The sequence below is a fragment of the Candoia aspera genome, chromosome 13 (assembly GCF_035149785.1).
Source record: "Candoia aspera isolate rCanAsp1 chromosome 13, rCanAsp1.hap2, whole genome shotgun sequence".
NCBI classification, from domain to species: Eukaryota; Metazoa; Chordata; class Lepidosauria; order Squamata; family Boidae; genus Candoia; species Candoia aspera.
In genome coordinates, this window is record NC_086165.1 from 20,031,677 (window position 1) to 20,056,846 (window position 25,170).

At 43.3% G+C, this 25,170-nt stretch overlaps 1 protein-coding gene across 1 annotated transcript in view; it reads right to left on the minus strand.

The window, feature by feature from the left end:
• Positions 1–25,170, minus strand: part of MEGF11 (multiple EGF like domains 11) — a 307,153-nt gene that overhangs the window by 110,675 nt on the left and 171,308 nt on the right. The window contains exons 6-7 of the mRNA XM_063314383.1: positions 20,791–21,003; positions 14,232–14,406 (exon numbers count right to left, since the gene is read on the minus strand). Coding sequence (XP_063170453.1) covers positions 14,232–14,406; positions 20,791–21,003 — 388 coding nt within the window. The remainder of the gene's footprint in view (positions 1–14,231; positions 14,407–20,790; positions 21,004–25,170) is intronic.

Genomic DNA, 25,170 nt, shown 5'->3' on the forward strand with positions numbered 1-25,170 from the left:
CCTGAAGAATCTGTATAACGACCAAGTAGCAACAGTAAGAACAGACCACGGAACAACAGACTGGTTTAAGATTGGGAAAGGAGTACGGCAGGGCTGTATACTCTCACCCTACCTATTCAACTTGTATGCAGAACACATCATGCGACAAGCTGGCCTTGAGGAATCCAAGGCTGGAGTTAAAATCTCTGGAAGAAACATTAACAATCTCAGATATGCAGATGATACCACTTTGATGGCTGAAAGTGAAGAGGAACTGAGGAGCCTTATGATGAAGGTGAAAGAAGAAAGTGCAAAAGCTGGTTTGCAGCTAAACCTCAAAAAAACCAAGATTATGGCAACTAGCTTGATTGATAACTGGCAAATAGAGGGAGAAAATGTAGAAGCAGTGAAAGACTTTGTATTCCTAGGTGCAAAGATTACTGCAGATGCTGACTGCAGTCAGGAAATCAGAAGACGCTTAATCCTTGGAAGAAGAGCAATGACCAATCTTGATAAAATAGTTAAGAGCAGAGACATCACACTGACAACAAAGGCCCGCATAGTTAAAGCAATGGTGTTCCCTGTAGTAACATATGGCTGCGAGAGCTGGACCATAAGGAAGGCTGAGCGAAGGAAGATCGATGCTTTTGAACTGTGGTGTTGGAGGAAAATTCTGAGAGTGCCTTGGACTGCAAGAAGATCAAACCAGTCCATCCTCCAGGAAATAAAGCCAGACTGCTCACTTGAGGGAATGATATTAAAGGCAAAACTGAAATACTTTGGCCACATAATGAGAAGACAGGACACCCTGGAGAAGATGCTGATGCTAGGGAGAGTGGAAGGCAAAAGGAAGAGAGGCCGACCAAGGGCAAGATGGATGGATGATATTCTAGAGGTGACGGACTCGTCCCTGGGGGAGCTGGGGGTGTTGACGACCGACAGGAAGCTCTGGCGTGGGCTGGTCCATGAAGTCACGAAGAGTCGGAAGCGACTAAACGAATAAACAACAACAAACTAAACTAAACTAAACTAAACTAAACTAAACTAAACTAAACAAAACAAAACAAAACAAAACAAAACAAAACAAAACAAACCACATTCTGTGCCCCATCTGCAAGAAAATGAAATCTATGTTCCCCATGCTCAGAAAATCAAATGCAGCTTCTAAACCCCAAGTAATTCATACACTCATGCAAATATATTTCATTCCAGCAGCTCACAAACAGAACTTCAAAGATTAACTTTGTTAAAGATTGAAATGAAGGTAATTACGAAATGCCCTGAATCTTCACTATCTCTTCCTTAGACTGCACAGTCTAAGTGTGCAGTATTTATTTATACAGGGGCATCTGCAGAGGAGGTCAAAAAAGTCAAGATGGGGACTGCAACCGTACAATCAAAGCCCCACCCCTTTTTTTACATCTGTTGCTCATACATCATATTCTGACTCTCTCCATGAACACCTCTGTGTTTGTATGTTAGAGTCATATGCATATGGGTTTTTTAACTGTGTGTGGGTGCGTGCGTGCACATGCGTGTGTGTATTTTTTAAAAAAATCTGTTCAATCATGTCCAATTCTTGGAGACTGCCTGGACAAGTCCCTGCAGTTTTCTTGGCAAGGGTTTTCGGAAGTGGTTTGCCATTGCCTCCTTCCCAGGGCTGAGAGGGAGGGACTGGCCCAAGGTCCCCCATCTGGCTTTGTGCCTAAGGCAGGACTAGAACTCACAGCCTCCCGGTTTCTAGCCCAATGCCTTAACCACTACAGTTCCCATCCAAGCAGTCTTGAGATTACAGTCCAATGATCTGACCCCTGGTGGAGTTTGCTTCCTGCTCTAAACCACTGGCAGTTCCTTTCGCAGATCCTTTGCCTTCCACTTATAACCCCAGACCTCTGACTTGTTCCTCTGCCCAAGAAATACAGATACGTGTGTATCTCTGTGTGGGAAGGAAGGCTGTATTTGCCCAGCATGCTTTCCTAGATCTTTTCGAGACCTAGTGCTGCTTCCACACTGCATGCAAAGTTTGGCAAATTCTCAACTTGGGTTGTTTTATGCAGCCTAATATGGTATCCGAACCCATCGGTTACTTGGTGGTGCGAGGTACCGTGGGATGCCAGAAAGTTGGTGAACTCAGGAAACAGGTGAAATCCATCATGTGAATGTAGCAGGGCGGTAGGAGTGAGACGTTGCTTGTTGGTCTCACATGCACCTTAATGTGTTGGAATCCATGGAGGAGTTGGGGATCCCTAGCAGGCAGTGCGCAGTGCGCCTTAGAACTGAGCCGCGAAACAGTTGAATTAATTAAATCTATGGTCGCTAAGAGTGGAGACCATTTTGATGGCACTTAATCAAGATACTCAATTAACTGCTATTGCAATTTAATTAATCTAACTTAATTTTTGCCCTAACCTACTTATAACTTCCCTTTTGTGTCTCTGTTCCTTTTATATTAGATCCCTGATGTGCTGCTCGAAAGCGGTGTGGTTTTTGGCCAGCAACAATTCCTCACTCCTCTTCTATATCATAATCTGGCCGGTGCTGTTTATGAACCCTTATATATATATAATATAGATAAATATAAATATAGATAAGAACCCAATCTACTGTGGGGGTTTTTCAGTAAACTTACTTAAACCAATGGTGGCTTTACATGAACTGCTCAGTGTACAGTATATTTCTCTCTCTCCTTTAGATCCTAGGAAAATTATATTTAATGCCCCCCCATCTTTTAAGCATATGGGGCAGTTTTTTAGTATTTTCAGTTACTTTGCTTTTCATCTTATCTTGAATATGATATACTGAAAATTATTCCTCTATTAAAAAATCTGGATCTCTTCCAAAATACAAGGTAGACCTTTGATGAAGCTCATATATAAGTTTATACTCTCTCTTTATATATATATATATATATATATAGTATAAAAAAAGTTTTAAACATATATATATATGTATGTATGTATGTATGTTTAAAACTTTTTAAAAAGATAAAAACTAATGCAAACTAACATTAAGTATAGAAGAAAAGAAAAAAAGAAAGAAATCAAAGAGAAAGCCAAAAGTGCAAAAAGAAGAAAAAAGTTAAAGGAAAATAGAAAGGAAAAAAAGATACAAAGCAGTGGCTTCTGATATTCTTCACAGCAGTTATAAGTGTAATTATATTTTAACCCCTCTCTCCAAAAGGTAAAGGTAAAGGTTTCCCTTGACGTAAAGTCCAGTCGAGTCCGACTCTAGGGGGCGCTGCTCATCTCCGTTTCTAAGCCGTTAGAGCCGGCGTTGTCCTAGACACTTCCGGGTCATGTGGCCAGCATGACGACACGGAACGCCGTTACCTTCCCGCCGAAGCGGTACCTATTGATCTACTCACATTTGCATGTTTTCGAACTGCTAGGTGAGCAGGAGCTGGGACTAGCAACGGGAGCTCACCCCGCCGCGCGGTTTCGAACCGCCGACCTTCCGATCGGCAGCTCAGCGGTTTAACCCGCAGCGCCACCGCATCCCTATCCTCTCTCCAAAGTTACATCATAATACTCTTCTTTCTATATCCTGTCTAATCATCAAAACCATAAATCACAAGTTCATTTTTTTTCATTTTTACACAAAAAGTCTGTAAGAGGTTCCCAGTCATCAATAAATGTAAATGGTGTCTTTTCTCTAATCAAAGGAGTTTGTTTTCATGAACTGTTTTGGCTGCCATAGACCATCCCAGCTGTCCTCCAGCAATGTCCACAATAAGAAGCTTTAAATTCTTGATGGATGTGGAAATCAATTTGCAAAAAGTATAATTTTTTTTCTCATTGTATCTTTTTCGCTACAGGGCTTTTCTGTGACATTCATTTTCTGAAAAGCATATACAAATCTTTTGCTTTTTGAAATCTTGGTGTTAGCAGACATCCTCACCTTTGTGGCCCAAGGTGGCTTTTATTTTCAGCATCATCAGAAGTCTAATTTTGTGGCTGGTTAAATAGCAATGGAGAAAGAAGATGTTCCTGGTCCAAACACGCAACCCCCCAACTTTCCGCTCTGTTGCTGTACAGTAGCTCTCGGGTGTCCACAGATAATACACAAAATGAAAAGTGGGCTGTTTTTAGAAGCTTCCTTTTTTTTTTGCAAGCAATGCTCAACTTAATTGGACAACTGCTGTGTTGTAATACCTATCCCAAGCTTACAGGGAATAAAATTTATGCTAGTAATTGCTAGCAAAAATAGCCCAATAAAATAGACAAATTTATTTTACAAAAAAGAACCAAAAAGGGGTGCGGGTATAAAAGATAAAAGTCCTCAAGCTCTGTTGAACATGCCCATTTTCTAGGTTCCAACTGTGTTTTCTTTTGATGAGTGCAGATTTCCACTAAGAGCATATTTGGAATTATATCAGAGGGCAAAATAATTTTAAAAGAGTCAAATTGCCATGAAAGATTTCAGCCTCAAACCAGGGAAAACATCCCTGATATTTGAAGAAAAACAAGAACTTTTCAGGGGGGTTTTAAACACATTGTGGTTTTCTAGAGGCCTCTGCCCTGTGGAACTGCAGAATCCATAATTAATGAAGAACACAAGGTCCTAGTCCTCATGTAGGCAAAGTTCAGCTTCAGGGGCAGGTAAAGAGGCTCCTTATGATTTCAGATATTATTCATGTTATTTATATATAGAATGTCTTTCTGACTTAAAGAAAATAATTATTTTAACAATTCTTAATATAGTTTGTCTTACTAAAATATTATTGCTGTTAGCCATCAGCCAGAATAGAAGTAGTTACAGTAACTGTGTGGCACAGTTTTCAATTAAAACTGTGTTTAATTCTTCCTTGGCACCCTCAAGCTCCTTGGCCATGCCACCTTTGTATGGCTTCAAGCATGAGGTCAAAACATCATTTGACTTTTTTGACACCCCACCCCCCACAAACACTACTGCTCACAACCCATTCAGGGTCTTAAATACTATAGCATTTTAAATGGGGCTTAGGAACAAACTGGTGAAGGCCAAAGTAGGTTCCTCAAAGGCTGGGCTTGCTGCCATTTTCTGGACCCAGTGAACGTTCCTATTCCCTTTTCAAAGGCAGCTGTCCAGGGGTCATATTAGTGTGGTCCAATTTTGATGCCTCCAGGCATTTTTTCCCTGTTCAGCCGTGTCTAATTTTCAGAAACCGCCTGGACAAGTCCTTGCACTTTTCTTGGCAAGGATTTTCAGAAGGGGGTTGCCACTGCCTCCTTCCTAGAACTGAGAGAGAGGGACTGGCCCAAGGGCACCCAGCCGGCTTTCGTGCCTAAGGCGGGACTAGAACTCTCCTACAACGCCTGATTGGCTCTTGGGCTGAGAGAGAGGGAGTGGCCCAAGGTCCCCCAGCCGGCTTCGTGCCTAAGGCAGGACTAGAACTCAGTCTCCCAGTTTCTAGCCTGATTCCTTAACTACTATACCAAACTGTCTCTTATGGTAGCCACTGTTATTTCTAAACTACAGTTTATCACCTAGTACATCGTGCAAATCCAAGCAAGGATTTCAAGGTGGGTGGCTAGAACTGGTGAGCTAGAACTCACCATCTCCCGGTTTCCAGCCGGGTGCCTTAACCACTAGACCACACTGGCTCTCTATCTCCAGGCATAGCTGGGGTGAAAGGAGCCAACTAATTCAACCCAGTAGAAAGCATTCCTCAGCCACCATAAGAGCTGCATTTGATGCTGGAAGGAACATTTCCTCGCCAATGCCAATATAATTCTTAATGGGAACGCCGCCCTCTCCAAAAGGATGCTGATGGAGCAGCACTTGAAGGGCAGTTTCTGTCATGAGCACTGATGGCGAGCAGGAGGGGGCCTCTATCCTGGGGGGGGAAACGCATGCGTAGTACTGAAGAGTTGAGCAGCCATCCAAAGAGACACAGGTCAGACCCGCCTTGACTTTCGGGGTTTATCTGTCTGGGTTTTTCCCACGCTTCTTCAGTTTGTTAGGATCTGTCTTATGTAGCAGTAATAAACACTAGAGACCTACTCCTCGTCTCAGCGTGATTCCTGACTGTTAGGACAGTTTCCTACACCTCTCAGGATAATCATCATTAGCTTCAGCTCCCAATTTTTACTGGAACCATCCAAGTCTCCAGCAGCTCGTGGCTCCAGCTCAGGGAGGAGGGGGCAACCAGGCACAGGGGGGCGTTATAGATCTTGTGCTCCAGTTGCGCCCATTTCTAGATTTGGAAGGCCCAGCTCACCGTCCTCCACGCCTTAGTCACTTCTCAATGGGATGATTGCAATGTGCTCTACGTGGGCTGCCCTTGAAAAGCATTCAGAAGCTTCAGCTGGTCCAGAGTGTGATACATGATGCACTAATACGACACCATGAGCTGCAGTGGGTCCCAGTGGGCTTCTAGGTGCTCGTTATCCCCTTGAAAGCCCTCCCTGGCAAGGGACCTGGTTACCTGCAGGACTGCCCAATAGTTTCTGCTCGTCCCCCCAAATCTTGCAGGGTAAGGCAGTATCTCCCGGTGGGTCCTAGCCAGTGTGCTTTCTATGTCCTGGCGCCGGCCCTATGGGACAGAGACAGGGGTGGCCCTGACTCTACTCGTTTTTCAGAAGACCGTGAAGACCTGGTTCTTCCCCCAGGCTGTTTAGTTGCCTAGCAATGCCCTGGACTTTAGTATTTGGAGTCCCAGACACTTCATGGATGATGGGAGCTGTCATCTAGCACCGTCTGGAACAGTGTTTCTCAACGTCTTAAAGTTGCGAAGGTTGAGAAACACTGATCTGGAACGTCACGGGTCGATCCCTCCTGTTGGAGCCAAGGCTGAGCACCCGCCATAGCAAAGAAAAACCCTTAATAGGTCGGGGTCCTCCTGGGGTGGAGGAGACTCTGTTCTAATCCCCAGCAGAGCCCAGGAATCCAAAGTCAAATTATTGGTCACAGGGAAAAAAGACAACAAACTGCTGAAAGAACCACAAAGCCATCGCTTTGGGCCAGCTCAGCCTCTTTCTAAACAGCCTCTCTGAGAAAATTGTAATTAGTTGCAGGGCTGAGCAGTGAACACACAACTGGCAAGTTTTCTTAGCAGGCAGGTTGGGGAAGCCTACTGTACCAGGTTAAATTGAATGCATTTTTACAGCCCCCCCCTTTAACGTTATATTGAATTTCTGACCTAAATTCTGAAAGTAAACAAAAATAGAAAGCTGATGGCCTCGTAGCCGAAACTCTTCCATCTAGACATTTATAATGTATTCATTCTTTCTTGGTTAGATTTATATCCTGGCTTAAGGATGCTGCGTCCTCCCATTTTCCCCACCACAACAGCCCTGTGAGGTAGGCTGGGCTGGCCCAAAGTCCTTGGAGCTTTCAGGCTTGGAGGGATGTGAAGCAAGTTTGCTCCAAGCCCAAGGCATGCATTAGCCCACTCTGCACTCCACCAAACCAGAAATGAGAGTCCACTTCAGCTTTATGGGTTTGGGAACTTTTCTCTACTTTTCACCCCTTTTAAGAAATTAGATTACTAATTCCAGAAAAGCCAGTGCACTCCTTTGCCATTATTCCTAAAACTGTATTCAAGCTTGTTCAATATTATAAATACAAATATTTTTTTTAAATTGCAACATCCAAGGACTGGCTAAGTCTACTTTCAAACTCATCTGAGTGGGCCTAATAAAGACACTATCCAGATACGGAAATTGAAGTCTTTTCTTTACAAAAAGCAGCCAAGAGGGAAAAGACTCTTTATTATATCAGCCATTGCAGCCACGGGCAATATGCCTGCCATTAGAGAAAAACTGAGGATAGTAAATGTCTGTTCCTTCTCTGCAGAGAAGAGAATCTGTGTAGCTTCTATTCAAATGATTCTTCTGATCCATTACAGAATGTCTATATTATCTATCCATCTATCATCTATCTATCTATCTATCTATCTATCTATCTATCTATCTATCTATCTCAATCAATCAATCAATCAATCAATCACACATGCCCTGCTTTCAGAAATATTTTTTTGAGGTTTTTTTAATCCCGCCCTTATTATTTTTATAAATAACTGAATAATTCAATAATTTTATAAATAAGGATTCCTGCATGAACCAATGTTTGGGAAGGTAGACTGCAGCTTAAAGCAGAGGCTCTACTCTGGCTTTGGAAAAGGAACAGGAACTATACTCTCCATACAGAAACTCCAGAGGAGTAAAACCCAAGGTGAAACCTCGACATGACGCATACCGTGTAGAAAAGCCTCAATTTAGCAGATCCCCATTTATCTGACTTCCGCGGAAAAAGAAATTGGCTAGCCCAGGGTTTCTCAACCTCGGCAACTCTAAGATGTGTGGACTTCAGCTCCCAGAATTCTCCACCCAGCATGGCTGGCTGGGGAATTCTGGGAGTTGAAGTCCACACATCTTAAAATTGCTAAGGTTGAGAAACCCTGGGCTAGACTTTCTCCTGAAAAAGCAGACTAAATCAGACAATTCACTTACATATTATCTGTTTATTTCCTTCATTTGCATACTGACATAAATATGCAAGCAACACAGTTGATGTCATTGGTGTCAACTTGTTGTTCATAAAATGTCATTCTGGAAATGACATAACATGACATAATTGGACAGGAATGATGCAAGTTCCAAATTCACAAACATTCCAGAGGGATGGACACCCCCTCCACCTAAATGTCCATCAACTAGAGGTTTTACTCTGTTTGATATGTAGTTATTTCAAAACCCTGTTTTCATTTTTAAGCAAGAAGGCATAATTGTTTGGCTTATTACCAGAACAGGAATCAGATCCGAAAGGATTTGCTGAAAGCCACCAGCGTGGGATTTGATTTCTCCTCTTCCTGCTCACTGAATGGAAATTGTTGTTTCTTAAGTTACATTTTTGAATTAAATTATAGATGGAGGCCTTGCTCCTTCTCCTCTCTACCCTCCTTTTGAGAACAACTGGATTGTATTCCAAGAAGAAAACAACTGATAAATGGAACTTCATCAGGCACAAGCAAAATTAAAGATGGGAAGCAACTGAACTCCTAACCTTTCATTGGTGACCTCAACGCAGACACACTGAGGAATGCAGAATGATCTGGATTTCGCTCCTTCCTCCCCAAATGCTCCTTAGATGTCACTAATCAAAATGTATTTATGCACACGCAGCCAACTTGTTTCATGCAGAGTGCTATGGCCAAGAATTAAAAATGAGTTTGCTCAGAAGATGTCCTTTTCAAGGTGCAAATCCTTCTGGAGTTACTTCCCACCTGTCAAAATAGCTATGACAACGTTGCAATTGCCACTGCTGTGTCCTCTGTGCACAGGGCTTCACTCTTACAGGCTGTGACTCTTTGAAAAGCATCTCACAATGGCGGCCCACCCGTCTGACCCTCACACAACCATCTTGGGGTTGGAGAAAGGGCAATGCTCGATTCTACGCCATCATTCTTGAAGGGGAGGGTGATAACTTTTTTGTACTTTACCTTAGATTGGGTAATGTTCCAGACCCACTTTCCCCCCACAGTTCCCTACTTTTAGCTGCCACACACCCTGGATTGCACTTTGTTCCATGTGCTCAAGCCTCCTTAAAGAAACATTTTTTTTTAATCCGTTCAATCGTGTCCGATTCTCAGAGACTGCCTGGCCAAGCCCCTGCAGTTTTCTTGGAAAGGTTTTTCAGAAGCGGTTTGCCATTGCCTCCTTCCTGGGGCTGAGAGAGAGGGACTGGCCCAAGGTCAGCAGCCACCTTCATGCCCAAGGCAGGACTAGAACTCACGGCCTTCCAGTTTCTAGCCTGGTTCCTTCACCAGGACACAGGCTCTCAAAGAAACAATTATGCAGAGCCAAACTGACTTCCTTCTAGGATGTGTCTTGTGCTTATCAGCTGTTGCTGCCATTGCGGCTTTATCCCTTTTTCCGTTTTTATTTGCTAATGGTTTGAATGTGGGCAAACGTTCCCCCCCCCTCCAATCAGAGAAGAAAGAAAATGGACAACCCAGTTCCGGATTAAACGACAGCTCCGAGGGAGTGGAGAACTATTTTTCAAACACTCAGAAGAACAGAACTGTCAACTGCAAACAAACAAACAAACAAACAAACAAATAAATATTGAAAAAATTACATAAAGCTGAACAAAGTGAGAAAAACAGCTAAGAGTAGTAACTTGCTGGAGTAGCTCAGGGAAAGAGAAGAAATGTTTTGGAAATTGTGTCAATTGGCTCATTTTAATTGAAAATGCAGGCTGACTCAGGGCAGGCTGAACTGCGCGAGGCCATTTATTCAATTCACTTACACAGTTTTGGAAAGGCACATACTTATTATTAGCATGGCCATGGAAGCCACCAGTTGCACCCTGCTGATGCAGTTTATGTTTTAAAGCAGAGGGACTGCGCTAAATTGTGCAGGGTGTGATGCAGATAAGAAAGTGTCTGGACTTGAATCATTCATCCATGGCTGCCATCTTGACTTTTTTGACCCCAATGTATGCCCCTGGCAGCTATTAGAACCATAAGGTTGGAAGAGACCTTGGAGATCTTCTAGTCCACGCCCTTGGAGTCCTCAAACCACCCCAGGCAAATGGTTGTCCAATCTTTCCTTATAAACTTGCAGTGATGGAGCCCCACAACCCCAGAAGGCTGTTATTAGTGTTTCAATCAGTTTGCAAAAGACATTCCCCCTTCCCAATTCTCTCTCTGTCAAATCTTAGGTGCCACTAAGAATGCTCCACCCTCAGAGGGCTATTTAATTTCCCCCTCTTGTTGTCTTTCAGACTTGGAAACTTACTAATCCCAACCGTGCTGATCTCAATCTTTCTCTCTCTCATATCAGGACGATGCTGTTTGGGGTCCATACAAAGTCACACATAGGTTGGATTGAGGTGGATTTTTAAAAAAAATCCGCAAGTCTTTCTGCATCTAAAGCCAAGTCAAATTTGCAGAAAAGCAAACCAAGACTCGGGATATTCTTAGTCTTCCCAGCATCCATCCGAGGCAGGGAGCTGTCGAGCACTCAATCCTCAGAGCATTTGCAGCTGTCCAGAAGATGGGTAGGCAAAGAGCAGAAGAGATTTAGAGATACTCAAACATCTGACACCATTAAAAAAAAATCTGTCTACAAGGGTGCCTTTTGGACTTTAAAAGGCTTTCCAGTTTTATTTATAGCCATGCACATTTTAATATAGTTTACAAAAACCAGGACTTTAAAAAAAACAATCCACCCAAATAATTTAAGGAGCAGCACCAAAAGGACTAGCAATCATTGACTAATCCATGCAAGTGGGCAGAATAAAGATGTGTTGCTGTCTACCAAAAGGAACCTTAAAGATGGATCCTTTGAGAGGAATTCCCAACATTTCCTGCTACTGAGAACTCCCCTTTTCCTGTTCATTGTCAACTTGGCCCTCTCTAAAAAGGGGGAGCAGTGGAAAGTTTCTGATGAAGATAAAGATGAGGATGACAGTGGCAGTAGTAGTATTGGGGATGTGTACAATTTCTACTGAACTTAACTTCATCAACCCTCCTGCTGATGCATCAGGCCCCGTTAGACTTAAATCTACCATCCCATGTAGTCTCTGGCCTGCCATTCTTTGCCTTCTCATGTCTGGAATGAAGGTCGTGAGTCTGTATGGTCAGATTGTCATTCCAGTCTTCTAGGCATTGCTGGAAAGTCCACAGTTGGGATAAGGGACATATCAGAAGTCTGATTCTGCAATTTCCCTAAGTAGATAACCACCTTGAGATGGACTTCGGGTGTGTTCCTTCTCCCTGCCTGAGACTGTGCCCTGGCTTATGGTACAGTCCTCTCCTGATGAAGGAGTCTCGGCCAATCGTGGCTCTGGAAGCCAGCAGGTCTTCCAGGCTCAATAACCCTCAGTGAGACCAACTCTCGGAAACTGCCTTCTGCTGAGGATGACAAACACACTTCTGCTGCGATACACCAGCAGTTCCCAGGCTTAACAACCCCCCCTGGACTAATTGACAGAGATTATTGTGTATTATGGGAGTGCAAGGAGTGCCTAAATATGCTTCAGTGATTATGGTGCCATCTTCAATAACCAAGCTGTCTGAACGTCAATGTGGAAATAGCTCTTTAGTGGGAGATGAAATGTTATTTTCAGAATGGGCCAGAAGAACCTAATCAACCTTTGGGGGAGTTTCACTTTGAAACTCTGTGTTATTTTTTGTTCTTAATGGAAAAAAACTGCGAGAAAGGCCTTAGTTGCATCCTCTGCAGTTAACATTTAACGTTGCTGATTGGAAGGGGTAAAAAAGCCCAGAGAAAATGTCCCAGGGAAGCCGTATCAAAGTACAGGTGCTAAAGCAGTTGTGATTTGTCTTCTTTTGGTGTGTGTTTGTGTGTGTGTTTATACTCTGAATTTCAGAAAAGGATGCATGGATGAAGGGAAGCCATTCCAGCATCCTTTTTGTCCCTGTCATTCCTTTTGCCATCAAACCTGACCCTCGAAGTGGATCAAATTGGAGGAAAGCATCTACAGCCATGGAACAAAAAGAGGTGGGGGACGGGGGACAGGGAGGGAATATCAACTCCACTGGTCATGGGAGCCAGTCTCTATGTCTGTTCAGTCAGGCGTACCTTCTTTGGAAGCAGATGGAACCAGCCCTAAATGCTTTGGGCAAGTTGCCAGAAGTAAGTTGAAAATTTCAGAGCGAGCTGAGAAGTTCACTCGGACCGCTGCGTTCATTTAACGCAGTGCGATTTACCTTAGTAATCAAAGGGAATGCTTAATTAACAAGAGAAAGCTACATAGATACAAAGATGTGTTCCTGTGTCTGTGGCCATGTGTGTGTGTGTGTGTGTGTGTGGAGAGAGAGAGAGAGAAAAAAAAGGAAATAGAAGATAGAAGACAGAAGACAGAAGACAGAAGACAGAAAACAGAAAATACAAAATACAAAATAGAATAAACAATACAAATATATCTGCTACAACAAAGGGCTGACATGTACAGATACCTACAAATGAAGGGATGCCTAGCATAGATTTAATGGCACATGGAATCCCTGACATTTGACTACAACATTTTTTTCCCTTTTACGAGAGCAATTATTGTGACCAGACTCTTTGTTCTGATGGTACATGCAAGTTCTGCCCACCACCTTCAATTTTACTTTTTTTCTGCCTCATTCCTTATAGAACAAGAGTTAGATAACACATTTAATTTTCAAATATTTATTTGCCTTCTCATAATTATGTAATAACCCAAAGGTTGAGGAATCTGTTTTTTTCCCCAGAGCTTTTAAGTCTTTACCCCAACTCCCCCCAAATTAAGTATCGTCCCCCCGCTTGATCCCTGCTGATGTTGTTACAAACAAGGTGTTCCTCCGATAATTTCTTTTGCCTTCATCAACATTTTGGTCCTTTACTCTGTCAAGCTTCCAAAGAAATAAAGTTCCTGACAAAACTTGGAAGATTCTCCAAATTTCTGCCTATTAAATTAAGATTTGAATCCAAGCCCTGGAAATTGGATTCCTGAATCCTGAAAAACAGCTTACCTTCATATTTTGCTAATAAAAGTTGAACTATTGCCTTTCCACGTACCTAATTCCCCCATCACACCAATAATAACAACAACAATAATAGGAAGAAGAAAGAATTATTATTCTTATTTCTTCTTCCTATTATTATTGTTGCTGTTGTTGTTGTTAGTATGATAATATTATCAAAGCAAGACTCTTGACCACCTAACCAGTGTGGCTGTAGTAAAATCGCCCATCCAGATAAGAAAAGATATGATTGCATGACAAAAATGATATATTGGAATTTATGCAAAAAGAATGGATTTGAGTCCCCCAGATACTGCACTGGTATGATCATAATGATGAAAATGTGCTCCAGAAGGATTGCACAAACATTTTATGGGATTTCTGACTTCAGACAGACTGACATTTAAAACACGACATACTGAAGTAGTTGTAAAAAAGCAAGTTTCACTTATAGATATGGCAATACCTAATGATGCTAAGGTAGCTTAAAACAGACTGGGAAAGACTGAAAAATATCAGGCCTTAACAAGTGAAATACAGAGATTATGAAATAAACAGGCAATTTTTTCCCCATCATTACTGGAGAGTTAGAAGCCATAACAATGCAATTGTCAAAATAGCTGAAAAATTAGTTTTGACCTCTCAGCACTTCGTTTACAGAAAACAACTTTGCTTGGAAAAATATACATATTTCCAGCAGTATTTGGACAATTCTAAGGCTTGAGCTGACCCTAAATTACCAGCATTTGCTGAGTATTCTTCAGAAGAGACTATATAAAAAGCACAATAATAGTAATAGGAGGGCAGGACTTACCATATATCCTGGTCCGCAGGTGCACTTTCCTGTGATGCTGTCACAATCTGCTCCATTTTGACAGTGGCAGACAAGGTGACAACTTTCGCCGTAGAACCCTGGAGCACACGTTTCGTTGCAAAAGAGCCCTGCCCAGCCAGCTTTACAGTTGCATTCACCAGAGAGAGGATGGCAACTGTCAAAAAAAAGAGATTCGGTATTAATCGACCATCCCAGTAGGAAGAAAAGCAACTCCAGGTCCTTGGAAGCCAACATCTGGCCCGGTTAAACATTGCACAGTGTTTACAAACATTCCAGCCAAAGCAGAGGCAATCTGTCAGAAGTAAGAAGGGGCAATGTTTCTATGTGGCACCGAAAGGTCATTTTGGCTGGGGAAAAAATTAACCAGGAGCTGGGATTGAGATAGGCGTGGTAATGTCAGAAGAAGAAAGAAGGAAAGCACCTTGCCGAGTGGATAGGAAGGGCAATGAAGAGAAATATGCAAAGGACCCAGAATCATGATAAATAGAAGCAGGTCCAAGAAGCGGAGAAAAGTTCAGGAGGAAAGGGCAGTGGGATCCTGGTTATCTGTTCAGCAACACTGGGGATAGGATGGGCAGGATGGCTGGGTTAAGTACAGGGAGCCTTCATCTCCATGTGGGCTGCCCCGCATCATAAGCCTCCAGAACTGGAGCTCAAAGCATTGCTCTGGACAGAGAAGGGTTACCTTAATCTGGGCGAGCAACATCTGGCAAGATCGTCTTTGGACTGTCTTGGGTCTCCAAGGTCGTGGTTTGAAGTAGCAATGATTTTTACAACTCTGGCATGATTTGAAAGGGTTGCAGGGGGCACAACATACTCTACTGGGGCCACCTGTAGTCTCGGGGATGTCTGTGTGTAGAAAAAGGAGCAGGGCTTTGACTGTGCTGTTGTGGTTACCATCTTGGCATTACTGATCCCCTCTGCATGCATCCCTGTTTGGCCTGTAATTTTTTTTGCTTCTGTACGCCCCAAGCAAAAGTTCCTCCTAGCCGCACTCAAGGAGTTACACTGGAAGGAGCTACTTTGAAAAGGCAAACCAGAATTACAAAGTATGTGTCCTCAAGAAAACTTACTCAACTGGCATGGTTTCTATCCCCACCCCCCTACTTCACTATCCGCGGAAGAGATTAGCGCATAATGTTGTGCCTAAAAATTACCAAGTTCTGTAGCTGTCTTATGCTTCTTCAGAGTAACTAATTAAAACAATTCATCAGCTTAATAAAAAAATAAGAAAGGTTTCCAACTGACATGCTCCCTGAAATTATACGTTTCTTGGTTCACACCTCTTAACATTTAGATGAAAACTCATAAAAACAGCTACTGCCTCCACCCACCTCCGCTTCTATTAATCTCCATGGAATGAGAACAGAAAATGAAGCAGCAAAGCAACTGTTTAGTTCCCCTCATTTTGTGTTTTTCTTTGTGGCACGCACAACTGTACATTTTCAACCAACTCGGCACTGGATGTTAAATTAAATCTTTCAAAAGTAATATATGTTCCTTGAAGTCAGAAACAGTATATTACAATTTAACTAAAAAACACTTCACCTGGTAAGCATTTCTCCTGCAAGGTGGAGTCTTTCATCAAAATCTAAAAGGTTGGGCCTTTTAAAAACAAATTACCAACATGAAATATGGATATTTTATGAATGGCTCAAAGTTTATTCCCCCAAATAATAATAACCATGCAAGGGAAACAGAATTAACAGCCAACTACTGCATTTAGAAAAAGCTGAGGGGGCCTTTTAACTCTCTTTCTCTCTCTTAAAATCTGTATTTCTGCCTTGGGTAATATTCTGTCTCATCTCATATCTCCTGACTCTGTTCCTTATTCTCCTCTGTGCAAATTTCATGCGTACACTTCCACTTGTGATTTCACACACTATTGACTCAAAACAAGTTGTGCCTCCCTTGGCCTCCATTCTTCTTCTTTTTAGTTCAGCACCAACAAAGTGTCCACTGTTGGTGCAAGGTTGGCTCTGAGGCCAAGACGGAAGACCCTCGCTTGTGATTAGATCCTACAAGAATCTGATCAAACTTTGGGAACCGGTGTTATGTACCTTGCCTATGAGGATAATGCTATGTTTGAACTGGAACCCAAATCCCAACAGGCAGATGTCTTCTTAGAAGGTCATCTGCCCCTCAGCCTTTGGAGCCCCCTTGTCTTGAAACTTAACAAGTTCAAGCAGAGTTCTTGGAAAGTTAAAGCCTGAAATACCAACACAATGCATGAAAAGAACATCTACAGATCTACGCCTGCCACTCTCTCTTCTGTTCCCCAGGAACCAAGATAAGGCTGAGCAGAATGACAGATTTTATCAGTTGAGTGACTAGACTCATTTATTAAGAGGTGCAGATACCATCTGGAGACAAGAATGTTTCAGGGCAAGAAGGCAGGTACAAACAGATAGGAAGGTAAAATGAAACCAGCCGTGAATAGCAATCTGGCTGGATCAGAAGCGTACAATGCAAATATCATACTGGAAAAATAAATGTTAAGAAGGACATTTATTCCTATCAAATTCGAAACTCCTACCTAACTGTGGTAACCTGCCTTCACTTAGAATGCATCCAAACTACAGATTTCCACAATGAATGCAACAATTCACTGGGTGGGGGGTAGGGAATTCTTTACCCGTAAGTCCACAATGCAGACTGTCAAAGAAGTCATGTCTGTCTAAAACCTCTGGAAAAAGAACCCTATCAAAAAGGCCAGAGGTTCAGAAGAACCTATGTGTCTCTGACACTGGACTTCTCAAAATCATCCGCAGGATTCCTGCAGCAGAAGGACTGGCGAATGCATGCCGAAGTCCAGAAACAGATGCAGCACATGCATGACAGCACATGCTGCTCCATCCGTTACCTCCATGAGAAGGAAACCAGATGTCCTACATCATTAAAGCAGAAACCGGAGCACCTTCAGGAAGAGGCAAGGTAGCCAGCTGTGCTGGCCTGGCTGTTGCTGGAGCAACCCAAGGGTCCTACGGTTTCCTTTGCAAAGGCTTTGCAGAACAGAATCTTGGTCCTTGAGGCAGTGAACTTGCTATTAAGGCAGAACATCCAGCAGCAAAAGATGGGAGCAAGAAGCTGAACATTAAAAGGCTTTGCATTTTTAAACAAAAGATGTAATTCTTGGGATTAAAATGTCTTTAAGGAAATCAGCACTGTGTAAATGCTTTCAGCTGCATGGAGAAATGTCCATTCAGCTTTTGTATTACCCAGTTGGGCATAATACATGTGATATTCAGGTAATTCTTTTCATTATGGTGTAGCCTGTAGAGCTACAGACCACAGTGAAATATGGCTCACTTTGTACTGTAAAGTAAGTAAGGAGAAGGATATATAATTGTCCAGGCATCAGATTCAAATTTCATTGTAGGTCAGTACTGAAATGAGCAATATTTAGAGTACTCTTTTGGCTACTTAACAAAATGATAGGGTTGACATAGAACCTGATTAAAAGAATGGCTAGTCTAGCTAGAGCAGCTGACTTGAATGCTAATGCTTCTGACTTTCTCTTCCATGTTTGGTCATGGTCTGAAAATGGCAGGGGCTGCCTGGTGGTGCCTAATTGCAAGGACTCTGCATTGGGCTAGAGGCTATAAAGGATTCTATGTATAGAAATTTGCATAGGATCTGTGCTCCTGTGAGGGAGGGGAAAAAACATCTCTCATCTTTAATGCAGAGGAATTTGTAGGGTGTTTTATGAGCCCAGTTCAAGATACTTGTTAGTGTATAAAGCAGTGTTTCTTAACTGTAGCAACTTTGAGAGGTGTGGACATCAACTCCCAGAATTCCCCAGCCAGCTTGGGGAATTCTGGGAGTTGAAGTCCACACCTCTTAAAGTTGCTACGGTTGAGAAACACTGGTGTAAAGCCTTGTATATCTGAAGCGATTACCTGCTGAACTGCCTATTCCAGTAGAGTCTGCTGTTCCTACCTTCTTAGATCTTCATATTTTGCAGGTCCCACCATGAATATCTTCAACGCTGATAGATATGTCCTGCTTTTTCCCTGGCAGGGACTATATAATAAAACAATTTTCTAGCTGAAGTTGAGGTTGGCCTGCTCTTTGTTACAGGATGGGCTTAAAATCTTTTTATCCAAGCTTTTTAAGTTGAGAGGGTTTCTTTAAACTGTTATTTGAATCATTTGAATACTTCTGTTGGATTTTTAACTTGAATACTAATTGTCTCAAGCTACAAAATGAGAGTGGGCAGCCTGTGCCCTGAATACAATGAGAACCTAAACGTCAGCTTTATCAGGTGAAGCTACATTAAATATATGCAAAGATTTGGGCTTCTAAAAAGGAAGATGAGATTACTGGGCAGTTCATGTCTCCAGGATGTTTGACAGAAGTTGGTCCCTTCCAAGTGAAAGGATGTCTGTCTAACAGTCGTTAGACTTCTCCAACATAAAGCTAACATGCATAAATGCAAAAACTGAGAGGGGGAAATGTGTCGTTCAAGTTCTGGGATTATTCTTCTATTTATGCAGTCTGCATAAGCTTTAGCAAAAGAGTTGGATAGCCCAAGAAGAAAAAACAGGAGTCATCTACAACATACAGTGTCAGGACTGTATCAGCCACTATGTAGGACAGACAGGCGGAAGACCAGCAGAGCGCATCCACGGACACCAACTGGCAGTCAGAAGACACGATGAGAACTCCTTAATCTCACCACACATGGACAGACTCAACCATAGTTTCAACTGGGAAACGGTGAGCATCCTAAACCAAGCCAAATCCAAAAACGCCAGAGAATTCCCGGAAGCCTGGCACTCAGACCAAGCAGCCATCAACAGACACATAGAGGTGAACAACATTCAAAAGAGACAATAGAAAAGCCAAAAGACAGAACACCTCCTCGCCAGCAATCCACACCCAGATAAGCAAAGATTAACACCAGGATTAACACCAGTTCAGCGATCAAGCAGTAAGCAATACCCTAATCGAGGAACTACCAAGGAGAAAATTGCACCCTCACCAGCACTGGCAGGGCAAGCTACTGCATATAAACAGAGCAAACCCCACTCCCTCCTAGCACTGAAGATGCTGCCCAGTCAGGCAACGAAAAGTCTGCAAGCAAACAAGGCTCAGAGAGCACCGAGTTAGATTTTATTTGATTTTTGGAGTTGAATTGAATTGAATGGTCTTACAGAGAAATTCAGCTGTATAACATTTAACTCTGAGAGAAGGGGGTTAACTTCAAAGAAAGTCTGAATGATCTCTGTTAAAAGATCTGTTTTGCTGTTTGTCTCCTGGTTGAAATGGGGCACTTTGGAATGTAGCTCATGGAATTGCAGAAAAGGTAAATTATAAATGTTTTCTTGGAATTGGGGGTGAGAGAGTCGAGCTGCTTGGCGATGACTGAATATTGTGGAAATGGAAAGGAGGCTCAGGACAGAAGTGATCACTTGCAGAAGAGCAGAAGGAGTTCATGGACTTTTATGAGTATACAAAACTGCCTTGCACAGAGTAAAAAAGCCAAGCTCCACTCAGCTCAGACACCCTTCAGCTTGAGAATGCCAGTCTGCTGAAGTCCACCTCCACAGGCTGACTGGTGGTGCAGCCATTCAATGCGGATCATCTGACATGGGGGGGAAATGAGATGAAACCAAGGACCAGAGTCAAAACCACATAATGAACTGATTTGCATTTAAGCTTTCTCAGCCAGAGAGGAGAAAGGCAGGCTTGGAAAGGAAGGGAGGGGAAGTTCCCAGAGGGATATGCAATGGAATCATAGGATCCTAAAGCTGGAAGGGACCGCTGAGGTCTTCTAGTCCAACCTCCTATCCTGTGTGGGAGTCCTCAGACCATCCCAGACAAGTGGCTGTCCTTGCATTGAAAACCTTCAGTGATGACTCCCCATGACTCCAGGAAGAAGGCTGTCCCAGTGCTGAAGAGTCAGGAAATTCCTTCCTATTCCAAGCTGGAATTGCCCTCTGGAGAGCATCCACCCACTGCTTCTTGTCCTACCCTTGGATTCTACAGAGCAGCGTTTCTCAACCTTGGCGACTTCAAGATGTGTGGACTTCAACTCCAAGAATTCGGGGAGTTGAAGTCCACACGTCTTGAAGTTGCCAAAGTTGAGAAACGCTGCTATAGAGAATAAATCCACACCCTCTTTTCTGTAATAGCTCTCCCAGCAAGCAAGAATTTCACTGAAGAAGAGTGGGGAGAAAAGCAGATTCTCAAAGAGGAAGGGGGTGGGTGGGCCTTCTGCTGCTTTTCCCAGTGCTGGCAAAGGCCCCTGATAGACACCGTCCCCAGACTGAGACCCTTGAAAAGGGCGAATGTTCACATCAATAATATTTGTTGGAACAGTTCAGTTTCTCCCTCTTCCAACAAGGTGCTTTAGGGAGCCTGGCCTGGCAATGCCGTGCACCCATTTCTTGCTCTGGGCTCAAGAGTAGCGCTGTGCATGAGATGGGTCTCTTCCTTCATCCAGAGAAAGCAACCCGGGGACGTTTTCTTCCTCCTGGCTACAGAAAAGCTTTCCACTCCACCCCCTCCCTTTGCAGAAACACCACACACATACCTGACTGTGTTTGTGGCATGGCACGGACACCGCTTGTTGCATTTCAGTCCGTAGTATCCCTCCGGACAAATCCGCTCCTGGCAATGGATGCCCTTAAAGCCTGGGTCACACAGGCACGCTCCGTTGATGTGGTAGCACTTTGCCCTGTTCTCACAGTCGCACTTCTGCACACACTGGAAGCCAAATGTCCCCACTGGGCACTCCTCTTGACACCTACAAAGAAACATCAGGGGCTCAGGAGAAGGCAGTGACTCTGGAGGGCTTGAAAAGACTTCAGAGTCTGGGCTTAATAGAACGTCCATTGCTCTGTTGTCAGGGGTGCCCATGGGAGGGGAGTCAACAAGGCCAAAATGGCCTTGGCTGCAACTCGCATGATCAAAGCCCCGCCCCTTTGGCTATGCAAGTAAAGAATGGGAAGGGCTTCTACCGCCATCTTGAATTTTGACCCTCCTGTCGATGCCCCTGTCTATGTTAGAGCATCTCCACTGTTGTGGAAGTGATCTGGATCATGTTCAGCAAATCCAGCTAGGATTAAGATAGACCCTGGCCTGAAATCCTGGAGAACCAGCATTACATATCACACAACAGTATATGGGAATGGACCTTGGCTGCTTTGGGCATTGCAAGATGTACTGTGGATGGTAAATCATGATTTGTAGCTTGACATTAAGTGTTGAATCAAGTCACTACGCTCTGGTTCTTGCATCTCACCTGTTCGATCAGCCAAGGTTTGTTTGCGTAAGCTACACATTGTGAGTTCACCCATTGTGCTAGTGTTTATATCTATTGTTTATAAATCATATAAAACTTCACACATGCTAGGTCAAATAAGCCACATTTTAGCTTAGTGGGGTATGTGAACTATGGCTTGCTCAACAAATCATGATTCAACACATCCTGGCTTAGTCTAGAGTGTGAAGTTGGTTAATACAGAGCTAGATAGCCTGATTTAACTGACTGGGTTCTCACACTGTGCTGAACCACTGCTGGCTGAAACACAGCTTGTTGAATAAGCCATCTTTGGCTAGGTGCTACTATAGCATCACAGTGTGACCATGGGCTCTTTGGAAGATGGTGTGCTTCAACCATTAAGGAGGACAACTGCAACACAGCTACAGAGACGGTGGAAGCTGTTATGTTTCTTTTACTATATGCAACTATTTACAGCAAGCAGGAACTTCTATGCACACAAGTGTCACTTTCTCCCAGCTTCTTTCTCAGGGCTGTTCACTAACAACCACCTGCTCTGTTGCTGAAATGCCAGCTACCCCCTTCTCCTTCTTTGTTCCCCTTGGTTTCTCACCGAGAGAGACGGGTAGGAGGGGAATTGGCTGCTTTACTGCAGAGAGTGCTCAGCGTGTCTTGCCTTTGATGTTGTCAGCCAACCCCCTGCGTAGCTGTTGCATGCTGCACCTCCCTCTTGGTCTTCTCCCTCTGGGACCTCTCCCTTTGAGGTTCCTGCCCAACCCTTCCTGGTCTGGGACTTCCCCAAAGACTCCAAGTGTCCAGCTGTGGCCAGCTGTCTCTCTCCTTCCCTGTCTGCCTGAGGTTTGGGGTGAAGCCCGGCCCCCTGTCTGGGTTTCTGCTTCTCTTCTGCCAGGGGAAGCCCCCAGTCAACTTCTTCATCCTCTTCTCCCTCCCAGGGCCAGGAAATTGTGAGCACAAACCTCTCCTACGAGGTTCCCTCTAGCCGAAACTTCTAACACAGTCTCTCCAACAGCCATGTTCTGCAACACTTGCTCAAGGGTGGCAACGTATCTCTCGGCTTCTCTCCCCTCTCTCGCTCTCCTTTATGGGTCAGACCAGCAACAGGTCCCCCAGCAACCAAAGCAGTGGGTTTCCCCCCAGAACTTTAGTCCCCAACACCTACTGTATATACTAGCTTGACCAGTGGAAATACCACTGACCTCTGTCCCACGACAGCCCTGACTAGCATCCGGGTCAGTTCATCAGCCCTCAGGACAGCACAGCTGCACTCGAAGGCCACCCCTGAGGTTCTTCTTCACGCTCACCTCTCTCCTTCAGCTGACTCACACTAGCACCACAGCAGCCAAACCAGGCCACTAAAATCCACATGGCACGTATAGACTAAACTATAAATAAATAGTTTAGTCAGAAGCCACAAGGGTTGGGTCCATACAATATCTAAGCCAAACCCAAACCAGCTGTATTCTGACAAAGCACTCTATGGAATTCGACCAGTATGAGACAGTTTCTGATGTTCATGGACAACTTTCCTGTATACTAAGTTGGGTGCTAGATTGGCCCTGCTGGATTAGCCCAGCATCCTGCTTCCAACATGAAGTGTGAAGAAGCACCTGTTCCTGTATCAACTTTTAATGTCTTACACCAAAGCTCTCCTTCACATTCCCTCACCAAGGGAGATGAAGATGATTGAGGCTCTGCCCTTAGTTAAAGTTTATCACGGTCACTTAAAATTCCTGTTTATGTTGACCTAACCTGCATCTTATGGACTAAGAGGCTAACTGGACATCCACCTGATTTACATTTCTCCCAGTGTGGTGATACAACTCTTGGCTCTTTAATGGCTCAAGATAAACATTTAAATATGTGTTTTAGAAGGTATTTGTTTTAATTAACATGGAAATATGCAAATTAATATAAGGATATGACAATCAGCAACAGTAAATGGGAACAGGCCATGCTTGTTGGACCATAAATGACAATGATCTTTACAAAGGTTATTACAGCTCCTTTCATTCATCAGCACAGCCCTCTGAGTGATTACAGTCTCCAACAGACCACATAAATCCATGACTGGAGCTCATCAGTGTTTTGAAACATGCGATCGCCTGCAAAAAGCTCCTATCTTCATCTTCATGATGTGCCGTGAAGAGCCACTGGGCCAAATTATCAATAAAGGCCTTATCATGTGGGTTACAGCATTCATTTCATGCTACCATTGATTAAAATGTATACTGTAACTGCCATGCAGAGAAGATACTGTTAAGCATCTCTTTGTGGGTTATTTTGCGGACAGTGGAAAGCATTAAAATATGACGATAAAGGAGAAAAGATTTAAGCAGGCATTGCTTGCCTGGGAAAAAAATCCCAGCAATAAAATTGCTTAATGGGAAAAGGAATATACCAGTGGCTGGTTTAATTTAATACAATTTTGACCAGAAAGAAATAAGCTGTGATAAACTTCAACTAGTTTGGTTGCTATATATACTTCTGCATGAGTTTATCATCATAGGGTAGTGATTTCAAGGCATTTTTAGTTGGTAGAACAGTCTTCCACTACCTTTTAAAACAGAAATATTACTTTTAATGTTTGGGCCTGAGATAATTAAGAACTGATTTACACATTTAGGTAATTAAACATGGAATGTCACTGCAGAAGGCAGATGCTTCAAAATATATCCACCTTTGGAAAGCTAGTTTGTTAAGTTCCAGAATTCTGGACTTCATGGAATGCAATTTTTCTGCATAGGAGTCTGTGTCTGTGTGTGTGTGTGTTTGTGTAACAGGGATAAACCTTATAAAGATATGTCCTGAATATCTACAGTCTGAAATGGCCCAGTTTCTCTGAAACTGGACTGTCCAGTTCCTTTGATTCAAATTACACCAAAGCAGCATCTCACTGCAATCCCCTTTCATCATTTCTGAGGATTTAATATCGGCATCCAATTCTGCCACACGCCCCTCTAAGTCAGCTCTAGCAGGATGCTTCCTTTCTGGAACTCCGGTGTGTGTGCACATGCATGTGTGCGTCCACACTTAACCTTATAAGTGGGCATATGGAATTCAGCAGCACTTGATCTTCCTTACTGCAGCACCGATGTTTCGTTAGGTTGAGCAGTTGGCAACTCTTTCCGGCTGATGAGGAAACATGCCCCAGCATTACAGGTTCCAAGCGCAGTTTGCTTATTTAAGCAGAAAAGTACAAAACCCAAGAAGATGAATGGGCTGCTGATCCCTCACTATATCATTCTGTATTTATATGCAATGAAGCACAATCCTGCCTCTAAAAATCAAACCTTGGTGCCTTAATCCATTTACATAATTGGTGCCCCTTGCTCCCCCGTCCTCAGTTTTCTGTCATTTATCCTTTACTTCTTTGTGAAGATCAAACACGTTCTACAAGTGAATTTCATGCAGTGTGCTAAACCAAGAGAGCTTCTATGGAAGCAGCTGTAGGAATTAACTTACCAAGGAAACATCACCACTTCCCATCATACCAATCGAACAAGCCTGGAAGAGCATTCACGGCCAAATGCGCCGCGCGGTTATATCACACCACAACCGAATGCCCCCCTGCCCAATTCTTCAGCTCAGTTTTACATTTCATCTTTCTTATCTGGAGAGAACTACTTTACAGCCGTACTTTGGGGCTTTAATAATAAGTGCATAATTATT